Genomic DNA, 12,360 nt, shown 5'->3' with positions numbered 1-12,360 from the left:
ACTGGCAGCCGTCAGCCTGGCTTGTGGCTGAGCAGAGCTCCCCCATGTGGGAGCGCACTGACCACCAGAGGGCAGCTCCTGCATTGAGCGTCTGCCCCCTGGTGGTCAGTGTGTGTCATAGTGACCAGTCATTCCCAGTCTTTCTGCTGTTAGGGACAGTTTGCATATTACCCTTTTACTATATAGGATAGAGGCCTGGTGCACGGGTGGGGGCCGGCTGGTTTGCCCTGAAGGGTGTCCCAGATCAGGGTGGGGGTCCTGCTGGGGTGCCTGGCCAGCCTGGGTGAGGGGCTGATGGCTGTTTGCAGCTGGTCACACCCCCTTCAGGGTGGGGGTCCCCACTGGGGTGCCTGGCCAGTCTGGGTGAGGGGCTGAAAGCCGTTTTCAGGCTGGCCAGCAACTGAAGCACCCAGCCTCTCCTTTTTTTCTTTTTTATTCTGGGATTTATTTACCTTCTATAATTGAAACATTGTTGCCGTCACTGGCGCTCCCAGCTCTGAGGCCGCAGCCGGCTGAAAGCAGGTATCTAGGGTTTATTTAGCTTCTATAATTGAAACATTGTTGCTTTCGGGCTCAGAGCCGGGCCGCGGCAGGCCAGAAACCTTGGCTTCCTCCATCACTGGAGCAAGCAAGCCTCATGTTCGCTTCAGCTGTGTGGCTGCCGGCTGCCATCTTTGTTGAAAGTTAACACTTGGATTGCGGGAAACGAGTTAAGTCGGCTCGCGTGAATTGCGCGTACTCCGCGGGAGCCGTCTTAACTCCGTTCATATAGATTTGCAGTGGAGTATGGGAAACGTGTAAACTTGGGCCGATTGTAACTGCGTATTACCAAATATTTGTTTGTTTGCCGTTCACAAAGATACCTACCTGCGTATGTGAACCGCCATCTTATATTTTGGCGGGAAATTCACCTGACACCGTAGTGTTAATTTGCATATCGCCCTGATTAGCCAATGGGAAGTGTAGCGGAGGTATGCTTAATTACCCTTTTTGTCTTTTATTAGATAGAATTAAAAATATTATCTGAAAGAAATCTCACAGTCTTGCTCTGTTATTTTGTTCTATTGCATCTTTTTTATTGTGGTTAAGTATACATAACATACTAGTAAAATATACTATTTTAACAATTTTTAGGCATACAGTTCTATTGATTTGACATCAAGAACATCCAGCCCAGCCAGTGAGGTTCAGTGGTTGAGTGTTGACCCATGAACCAGGAGGTTGCTGGTTTGATTCCCAGTCAGGACACATGGCCGAGGTTGTGGGCTTGATTCCCAGTAGAGGGCATGCAGGAGACAGCCTATCAATGTTTCTATCTCTCCCTTTCTCTCTCTGAACTTAGTAAAAACATACTTTTTTTAAAAAAGAACATTCACTTTGTTGTACAGCCGTCACCACCATCCATCTCCAGAGTTTTTTCATCTTCCCAATTGAAACTCTACCCATTAAACATGAGCTCCCCAATTCCTTCCTTCTTCTAGTCTCACCAATCACCACTCTATTTCTTATCTCTGTGAATTTTACTACTATTGGTACCTTATATAAGTGGAATTATACAATATTTGTTGTTTTGGGACTGTCCTATTTTACTTAGCATATTTTCATCCACATTATACATGTGTAAGAATTTCCTTCATTTTTAAGGCTGAATAGTATTCTGTTTTATGTCCATACCACATTTTGTTTATCCATTCACCCACTGATAGGTACTTGGGTTGTTTACACTTTTTATTTATTGTCAATATTGGTGCTGTAAACATGAGTGTTCATAGAAATATGTTTTGATTCCCTGCCTTATATTACTTTGTTTGTTTCCATAGCTTCTTTCACAATTGAACTGTATTTATTGATTCACCTCTTTATTACTTTTTACTCCACTGGAGAGTAAGCTATATGACAACAGAGACTACTTCACATACATGTTCCTAGTCCCTAAAACATTGTAGGTTCTCAGTAAATATTTATTGTATAAAATGAATGGATCAGTCTTCTAAAAAGTCTATGTTTTATAATTACAATTGACCTTTGAACAATGCAAGGGTTATAGGCACCAACCCTCTGTACAGTCAAAAATCTGTGGATGCTCAAGTTCCCTAAATAAAATGGTATAGATCAGTGCATATAGTCAGCTCTTCACACCCACAGACTCCTAACCAAAGACTGAAAACAGTACAGGTATTAATCTGTATATAAATGGACACCCATAGTTCAAACCCGTGTTGTTCAAGGACACTGATTTTTTACCCAAACATCACTCACTATGAAGCAGCCCCACTGATAGCTAAATTTTAGATAATTGGAATTGAGTAATAAATCCAGAACTTCTGGGGTTTGCATAAATCATTCCATATGAAGTAGATAAGAAGCAAAGACAAGGTCACCTGGGCTGTCACCTATTTGTCTGTTTCCTTCCTGGTTATGGAAAAGTGGTAGTCACTAGAGAAGACTAGAGAAATAATCTAGGTTGCTTTAGATTATTCCATAAAATGTTTATGGAAGCTTTTTTACAACACCTGGAGCTCTGCCAGACTTCCATGGCATTGGGAGTAAAACATGTTCAACAAAACCTAAGGTTCCTCTGAACAAATGGTCTCTATGTTTGAAGTGCACAACTCTGGCTCTGTCTGGAAGGACACATGCCTTGTAAAGAGTTCACACCCTTTCTTCCTGAGAAGATTTGCTAGCATCTTCACTGATAAACTCTCTCCACTTAGATTTCAGAGCAACCTTCCTGCTAAGTCACTGGGCTCTCCTGCCCAGTCTCTCTTGCAGGTTCCTCCTCTCCCAGGGTGCCCCAGTGTCCTGTCCATGGTCTTGCATATTCACACTTATTCCTTTAAGGATCTCAACCACCTTCCAGGCCTCAACGCTAATTATGTCTGTAACCCTCCAATTTTTACCTTAAGTACAGACCACAAACTGCAGACTACTGAAATGTCAAACAAACATCTCCATACTTTTCACTGTGTCACAATATACATAACCCAAAATTTACCATTTTAACTATTTTTAAGTGTACGGTTCCATGGCTTTAAGTACATTTACATTGTTGTGCAACCATCATGACCATCCATCTCCAGATATTTTTCATCTTCTCCAAACAAAAATTGGTACCTATTAAATACTAACTCCCCATTCTCCTTCCTCCCATCTCCTGGTAATCTATGTTAACTTCTGTGTCTAATGAATTTGACTGCTGTAGTTATCTAATGTAAGTGGAACCTTATATTTCTGAATTTGGAATGTCACAATCTGAACCTTTTAAAACGTGAACTTCTAATGTTTCCTTTCCTTCCAAATTTGTTCCACTCATAGCCCTCCCTGTCTCAATGGATGCAATTCCATTCTTCAGTTGTTCAGGCCTCCAACCCTAGAGACATTCTTGGTGTCTCTTTCTCTCACACCCACATCCTCTTGCTTCCACCTTTAAAATGTAGCCTAACTGACCGCTTCCCAACCCTTACATCATTATCCCCACCTTGGCCCTAGCTACCTACATCACACCAGGATAGTACAAGTCAGCTCCAAGTAGGCTACCTTACCCTACAATCCATGCTCAACCCAGCAGCCATAATGATTTTTAAAATCCTAGGTTAGATCATGTCATGTGTCTGCTCAAACCACACTGTTGGCCCACACACCAAAGGGTCTTGGGTTCAATTCTTAGACAAGGGCAGGTACCAGGGTTGCAGGTGAAATCCTGGCCCCAGTAGGGTGTGTGCAGGAGGCAACCAATTGATGTATCTCCCTCACATCAATGATTTTCTCTCTTTTTCCTCTCTCTCTCTCTCTCTCTCTCTCTCTCTCTCTCTCTCTCTCTCTTTCACCCCCTCCATCTCTCCCTTCCACTCTCTAAAAATCAAGGAAAAAATATTCTCAGGCAAGGATTAACAAAAAATAAATAAACCCCTGCAATGAGTCCTCAGTCACTCAGATGCTTGTCTTCCTCTTAGCTGCTATGCACCCCCAATAGCTCTGCTGCAGCCACATTGCCTCAGACAACCTCCCACCTCAGGGTCTTGGTATTAACCTCACCCTCTGCCTGGGGCACTGTTTCCCCAGATGTGCACTCACCTAAATCATTCACCATCTTCACAAATGTAACTTTCTCAATAAGGTTTATGAAGACCACTGGTTTTAATATGACAGCCTGCTCCTTCTCATACCCCTGATTCTCTTGATCCTGTGGCAGTTGAGCCTAAAATAATGACTGACAGATAGTAAATAATCAGTAAAAATAGGTTAGATAAGTTGAATAAAAATGTGGTTCTGAAGGGGCTGCCAGTAACATTGACTCCTCATCACAGATTGCCCAACGTGGAAAGAAGACATGCCTGTGCTGATCAGAATTTTTTTTTTTTACACATAGGAGCTTAAATAAATCTAGTTTCTATTAAGTAGTGAAGCTACCAGACATGAGTAGTGAAAGCAGCTGTTCCCCAGTCTAAGAAAATAAAGCTGATCATCTGAAAGGAAATCATCGCAGTGTTTGAGCCCCTATGTGCCGTTGTGCCAGTGCACCGCTGAGCCAAGGATTCATGCGCAAGCAACTTTATTGGAAGAAGCAAGGAACACGGAACATGAGTTAGGCAGAGGAGATGTGATACAGGGTAGAAAATACAGCCAATAAAATTTACCGTGTATCATTTCCCACAGCAAGTAAGCTGAGTTTTCACCCTGAAAGGGAATTCTGGAAAGTGGCACAAGATTCAAACTTCAGAATTATCTCAGCTAAGATGTGAAGGATAATGTTATACCCCGCGTCTCTCCATCAAGAGCTGTCCCTGGGAGTATGATTCCCTGTCACTTCTGCCACCATGTATTGGGAAAAGTAAGTTCCACCTGGTGCTGACCATGGCAGTCAGGCTGGTATGCAATGCCAATACTGAAAGGATCTCAGAAAACATGGGAGCAGTGCTGACCAATTTTAACAGATTTTGCTACTTCACCCTTCCCTGCAAACACAATTCTGTCAACACTCTTCTCAACAGTCCACAACGTGTAACTACTATTCCTGATGGCACCTCTAGAGAGTACCCTCCCCCAAAGATAAACCACTTGACACAGCAAGTCTTATTCTATTGTATTCATTATTACATGTTTTAGGATCTTAGGGTATTTTAAAACTACAATAATGTGAAATAAAGATACAATAAAAGAGAGTGAAGAAGAAAGGAAGAAAGGGGGAAAAAGGAAGGAAGAAAAAAGGCAAAGACTGGAGCAACATCTAAGAGTTATCTATGCAATATATTAAAATGAATCACCTGAACAAATTGGCTTTCAAATCTAGATTCCTATTCTTGAAGTTGAAAATCTCAGCGCTGTTACAGGAAAGTTGTGCTAGCTCAGGACTGTGGGTTCAGTGTCAGGTTAGAGTCCCTCTCAATCTCAACCTCTTTCTCTGAAAAATTGAGTAAATGAGATAAAATAGCTCAAAGAAATGTTGTCATAACCACATAAAATTATACATGTAAAGCAGTGATTTTCAACCTTTTTCATCTTATGGCACATAAATTACTAAAATTCTGTGGCACACCAGAAATGTATTTCTTGCTGTTCTGTCAAAAAAATAGGTATAATTTCTATTCATTCACACAGGACAGCTATTGTTGTTTTTGGCTGTTGTCATTTTTTTTAACATATCCTTTTATTTCAGAGAGAGAGAGAGACAGAAACACTAATGATGCAAGATAATCATTGATTGGCTGCCTCTTGCACACTCCCACTGGGGACTGAGCCCACAATCTGGGTATGTGCCCTGGCTGGGAAATGAACTGTGACCTCCTGGTTCATAGGTCAAAGCTCAACCACTGAGCCACGCCAGCCGGGCTGTTGTCATTTTTTAAATTTGACAACCTAAGGGAAAAGAGGTCAGTGCATCTGACTAAATAGGTACTGCAAGTTTTAAAAATTTTTGCAGTTGAAAATCACAGATGTAAAGCAACAAGCAGAGTCCTGATATGGTAAACAATTTTTATGATTAGTGTGTGATTTTTGTTCCATTTCTTCCAGAGAAAAATAAACACACAACCAAATTAAGGTGAAGAATATCAACATTTGAGAGGATAATTTGGGGGCAGGGACCATGTCAGCACTTCATATAAGTGCTTTAAATCTAATGTTAGAAATCTCAGGAATGGCTGTAAGAAAGATAAAAACTCAATGGGCTGCAAATAGAGAAAAAAAAGACAAAAAGAGTTACTGAAGGGAAACAAAAACAAAATAAACAAATCAACAAAATAGAAACAGACTCAGAGAACAGACTAGTGCTTGTCAGGAGAGAGGGAGTTGGGGGACTGGGTGAAAAAGCTGAAGGGATTAAGAATACAAATTAGTAGTTACAAAGTACTCATGGGATATAAAGTACAGCATAGGGAATATAGTCAATAACATTGCAATAAATATATGTGGTGCCAGGTGCCAGGTGCGTACTAGAAATATTGGGGGAAAACACTTGTAAAGTATATAATTGCCTAACTGCTATGCTGTATACCTGAAACTAATACAAAATAATACTGATGTAAACTGTAATTGAAAATTAAATTTAAAAAGAAAAGAAAAAGAAAGTCATAGGAGCTTTGAGAATAGATGAAATGAAGCATGTGTTTCAGGAAAGGAAAAGAATCAGATTTAAATCCATGACATTGGCCTTTGGGGACTTCAATGTTTACTTAGTTCTGAGGCAAGTGACCCATCACAGACAAGGGGCTCCTTGCCTAAGGAGCCTTCCCAAGGCCCCCTTCACATCCTTGTTCCTCAGGCTGTAGATAAAGGGATTCAGCATGGGGGTGACTATGGTGTACATGACTGAGGCAACTGAGTTGTAATGGGTAGAATGGGTCACAGCAGAACTGAGGTAGACCCCCAGGCTCGTCCCATAGTACAAGGAGACCACAGAGAGGTGAGAACCACAGGTGGAAAATGCTTTATATTTTCCCTCTGCAGAGGACATTCTCATTAAAGAGGAGACAATCTTAGAGTAAGAAAAAATAATTCCAGTAAAAGGAAACACACCCAGTAAGGCAGTAGTCACATACAAGAAGATGTCATTGATGAGGGTGTCAGAGCAGGCCACCTTGAGAATCTGAGTCAGTTCACAGAAGAAATGTGGGATTTCAGTACCTACACAGAAGGACAACTGCCTCATCAGTAGAATATGAGTGAGGGAGACCCAGAAAATGATGAACCAACACAACAGAACCAGGAAGCCACAGAGCCGGGGGTTCATGATGACCAGGTAGTGCAGGGGGTGGCAGATGGCCACATATCGATCATAGGCCATCACAGTCAGAAGGAAACCATCCAATCCAGCAAAAATCATGAAAAAATACGCCTGAATGAAGCATCCAATATAGGAGATGGTTTTGCTCTGTGTCTGGATGTTCAGCAGCATCTTCGGGATAATAGTGGAGGTGAAACAGATGTCAATAGAGGACAGGTTGGAGAGGAAGAAGTACATGGGGGAGTGGAGATGGGAGTCAGAGCTGATGGCCAGGATGATGAGAAGGTTCCCAAGTATAGTGACCAGGTACATGGACAGTAACACTCCAAAGAGGAAGGGCTGTAGTTCAGGATCTTCTGAGAGACCCAGGAGCAGAAATTCTGATATTTCTGTGTAGTTTCCTGCTTCCATGTAGCTGGTGTGTCTGCTGGAGAAAGAGGCCAAATAAATGTTTAGAGAACTGCCAACTGGAACATCAGCTAGTGGTCACCTTTAGATTTCACCTTTGTGAGGACATCCTTCTAATGACTATGATTCACTCAGACAAACGGTAGCCATTTTCATTTTAAATGTAATCATTTAGCGCAGGGGTGGGCAACCTTTTTGTGAGTGCATGCCAAAACCAGCAAAATCTCTGACTCAAAATTCTGCGTGCCAATTCTAATTTTTTGAGAACATGTTACGCCTACTTGATGTCTTTTAAGGTGTATGTATGTGAAGAACCTTGAAGAAATAATAAAATTCATTTGAGTGACAAAAACACAGTATATGATGATGAAAAATACATTTATTTTTTAATGTATACATGTACAATGATAGTCCGACAGAAAACTTTAGGACTCTGTTTGATATTATCAGTGGAACTTTTGCTGCTACATCACTAATGACAGAGATTTTACATCAGGTTTATATTTTGCTGTAAGCCTGTCCATCCTTGTTTCTTGACACAGTCACTGCAGGGAAGAAACATCTGCACAGAATATGTTTCAAGGGACCTGGCATACTGTTCTTAATATGTTTGCTCCCCTTCTTAGCGCTATGTGTTCTAACCAGGACCACCTCCCAGAGTAAGGTATTTCCCTGGAGTTAGGAATTAACGAGACTAAGGAAGGGAATGAATCAGTAAAACCCCCTAGTGTTGCAGAAATACCATGCACTACTTATAAAGAACTTGGACTAAGAAGGTTGGCAATAAATTTGGGACTTGTTGGGCCCACATCCCCAGGGGTCTTCCCACCAGGGAAAGCACCAAAGCCTATACCCCTGGAGACCCACCGACAGGGCAGTCCCAGGGAAGGCAAGCAGCGGGGCTGGGAGGACTTAACCTTTTCTGGGTAGGATAATCTTCTTCAGTCACTTCCTTGTAGCTTATCAGTAGAGCAGTAGAATAGTGACCTTGGAATAGCCCTTATAATGGAACACAGAGATTAACCTAGACAAGATTAAAATCAACAAAACTAGATAGAGTCAGGATTTTTGGCAAAGGTCAGATAAGAAACTATGGACATGAAACAAGGAACTGTAGAAGGTCAAGGGAGTACCCAAAACATACCATGATGTGACTATATAGGCATGCTTATAGGATCAAATGGTATAAATACAGATGTAACAAGAGAAAAAGAGAGAACATGGCTATGCTGATCAACTGAACGCTGTCTCCATGTCATTCCTTCTTCGCCGACTCTGTCCACACCTTTGGGAACCCCTGGACCTGCTGAGGCTGGACCCCAACAATATTTCATGACCTTCAGAGATATGCACAAGCTACTACTTTCATCCGTCAGGCTACTCTTATTACGAGACTTAACAAAATTCATCACTGAGAACAAAGATTCACAAGTATATGTGGATGAAACCAAAACACTGGTCGGATCTAGGAAGGCAGGGAGAGTTAAGGCAGAGGCATAGAAATTGCTCTTCCCCTCTCTTGTCAATCCATGTCTATGGTCTTTAAGATAACTTTTTATATTGAGAAACCAAGATGGCGGCATAGGTAAACACGGGAGATTGCTGCCTCACACAACCACTTCAAAAATACAACTAAAAGACATAACAGACATCATCCAGAACCACAGGAAGGCTGGCTGACTGGAATGTCTACAACTAGAAGGAAAGAGAAAAGCATACTGAGACTCAGAGGAGGTGCGGTGCCGAAGTAAAATACAAAGGTGCGGAGGTGCATGCGGAGAGGGCTGGCAGCTGAGGACACGATTGTCTTTTTCAATTGGGAGGGAGTCTCAGGCTCTGAGCTCCAGTTCGAGGCGAGTCTCTGGGGACCCAGACTCATAGGGGAGAAACAGGACTGTATGGCATCGGTCAGACCTCGAGGGCAGCTTTCTCTCGGAGGCACTCACAGCGATAGCCAGGATCTCTGAAGGCAGGACTGAGAGCAGCCATACTGCTCGCTCCGCCCACCCTGTTGATCCCCTGGGACCCGCCCCGCCCAAGCCTTGCACGGAGGCTTTTGCATATGAAAGGCCCAGCCCTTTGTAATCTGAAAATAACTTAACAAACTGCAGCTGCCCCAAGGCCCCAGGGCAACTTGCATTGCTTTACAGCTGGCTTCTGCTGGGTAGCCACAGGCAGAGGCTAGATCAGCACCTCCTTAGATCCAAGAGCCAGTGTACCCAGTGGTCAGAGTGGGACCTTCCAATTACAGCTCCTCAGATCTATAAGGGACACACTCAGGGGGCAGACTCAGTGAGCACCAAAGCCCCACTGAAGCAAGTCTTGACCCATAAGGGTGTCTTCAGCACAGAAGTTCTCCCACCATAGACACAGCTGATTCTCACAGCCAATTGGCCTGGAGGTCAAATCCTCCCAGTTTTACCTACAACAATCAAGGCTTAACTACAACAAGACTATGCACAAAGCCCACAAGAGGGTGCACCAAGAGTGTCTACCTCAGGTAATTGGGACACTTAGCACAGAAAGCCACTCTATCGACACAGTGAAGCATAAAAAATGCCGAGACAAAGAAACAGGACACAAATGACAGAAATGGAGGAAAGCAAACTACTGGATATAGAGTTCAAAACCACACTTTTTAGGTTTTTCAAGAATTTTCTAGAAACTGCCAATAAATGTAGTAAGATCCTCAAGAAATCTAGTGAGACCCTCGATGTTGTGATAAAGGACCAACTAGAAATTAAGCATACACTGACTGAAATAAAGAATATTATACAGACTCCCAACAGCAGACCAGAGGATCGCAAGATTCAAGTCAAAAATTTGAAATACGAAGAAGCAAAAAACACCCAACCGGAAAAGCAAAATGAAAAAAGAATCCAAAAATACGAAGATAGTCTAAGGACCCTCTGGGACAGCTTCAAGCATACCAACATCCAAATTATACGGGTGCCAGAAAAAGAGAGAGAGCAAGATGTTGAAAACCTATTTGAAGAAATAATGACAGAAAACTTCCCCTACCTGGTGAAAGAAATAGACTTACAAGTCCAGGAAGCACATAGAACCCCAAACAAAAGGAATCCAAGAGGACCACACCAAGACACATCATAATTAAAATGCCAAGAGCAAAAGACAAAGAGAGAATCCTAAAAGCAGCAAGAGAAAGAAAATCAGTTACCTACAAGGGAGTACCCATACAACTGTCAGCTGATTTCTCAACAGAAACTTTGCAGGCCAGAAGGGAGTGGCAAGAAATATTCAAAGTGATGAATACCAAGAACCTACAACCAAGACTACTTTATCCAGCAAAGCTGTCGTTCAGAAGTGAAAGTCAGATAAAGAGCTTCACAGATAAGAAAAAGCTAAAGGAGTTCATCATCACCAAACCAGTATTATATGAAATGCTGAAAGGTATCCTTTAAGAAGAGGAAGAAGAAGAAAAAGGTAAAGATACAATTATGAACAACAAATGCACATCTATCAACAAGTGAATCTAAAAATCAAGTGAATAAATAATCTGATGAACAGTATGAACTGGTGATTATAATAGAATCAGGGACATAGAAAGGGAATGGACTGACTATTCTTGGGGGGGAAAGGGGTGTGGTGGGTGCAGGAAGAGATTGGACAAAAATCGTGCACCTATGGATGAGGACAGTGGGTGGGGAGTAAGGGCAGAGGGTGGAGTGGGAACTGGGTGGAGGGGAGTTATGGTGGGAAAAAAGAGGAACCAATGTAATAATCTGAACAATAAAGGTTTAATTTAAAAAAAGATAACTTGTTATGTAAAATTAGTTATTTAAGATGCACCTACACTGAATTTATCTGAAAAATAAAAAAGTCAATATTAAGAAAAAAAATTGTAAATGGAAGATTATAAGAGAGGATTTCGCATGCCAGCAAAAGTTACTGGTGTGCCAGTTTGGCACGTGTGCTAGGGGTTGCTCACCCCTGGTTTAGCCTGTTTTAAATTTATAGAAATCTTTTTTATCTCTTGTTCTAATTCTACTTTAAGCTATGGACATAAACCAATTTCTTCTAAGATATGAGCCTTCCAAAATAATTGAAGACATTGAATATCTTTTTTTTTTTATAATCTTCATACTTGTTTCATTAAATAGCTCTATAACAGACATGAATTCCTGGATTCTCAATTGATGCTTCCTATTGAAGAGACAGTTAACTCTCAAGTACCTTATATTAATTCTTAAAATGTTGTTACTACTATTACCTCTTTTGTGAGTATTAAAAATGCCTTTTTGCACAATAGGATCTCAATAAATTATACCTATTAGTATTAATAATAATCTACTTTTATTACAATGATCATTGATATATAACTATCCCAAAGTGCAGTGATTCAGAAAACGGGAACTTGAGTGAGACTTCCTAGAATAGAATTTTGGTCCATCAACTTCCTATCTGTGACCTTGACAAGGTTATTTAATCTCTCTTAGCTGCACGTACCTCCCCTCTATAATGGGAGTCATCAATATTTCCCACATTGTAAGACTAATGAGTGATGTAAATGAGATGATGCATGTAATTTTCTAGTGACATACAAGTGGACACCTGATAAATGTGAACTTCTGTTCTTAACATCACAATGAATCTGCCTTGAATGGCCATCGTTAGTCAATACTCCCCTTAAACAGGGCCAGCCAACAAAGATGGAATTCTGACCATTCTAAACACAAGAGATCTGTCACCTCTTTTGCTCACCACACACT

General features: G+C 41.5%; 1 protein-coding gene across 1 annotated transcript; it reads right to left on the bottom strand.

Moving 5' to 3' along the window:
• Positions 1-6,694: 6,694 nt before the first annotated feature.
• On the bottom strand, positions 6,695-7,633 carry LOC139009792 (olfactory receptor 7D4-like). The gene has a single exon (XM_070413906.1). The coding sequence runs from the start codon at positions 7,631-7,633 to the stop codon at positions 6,695-6,697; it is 939 nt and encodes a 312-aa protein (XP_070270007.1).
• Between the last annotated feature and the right edge of the window lie 4,727 nt (positions 7,634-12,360).

Source organism: Myotis yumanensis, unplaced genomic scaffold (assembly GCF_028538775.1).
Source record: "Myotis yumanensis isolate MYYU_CA2020_CCGP unplaced genomic scaffold, mMyoYum1.0.hap1 SCAF_5, whole genome shotgun sequence".
Taxonomy (NCBI): Eukaryota; Metazoa; Chordata; class Mammalia; order Chiroptera; family Vespertilionidae; genus Myotis; species Myotis yumanensis.
Note: the sequence above shows the minus strand (reverse complement) of the source record. Positions and strands in the feature narration are given on the sequence as shown.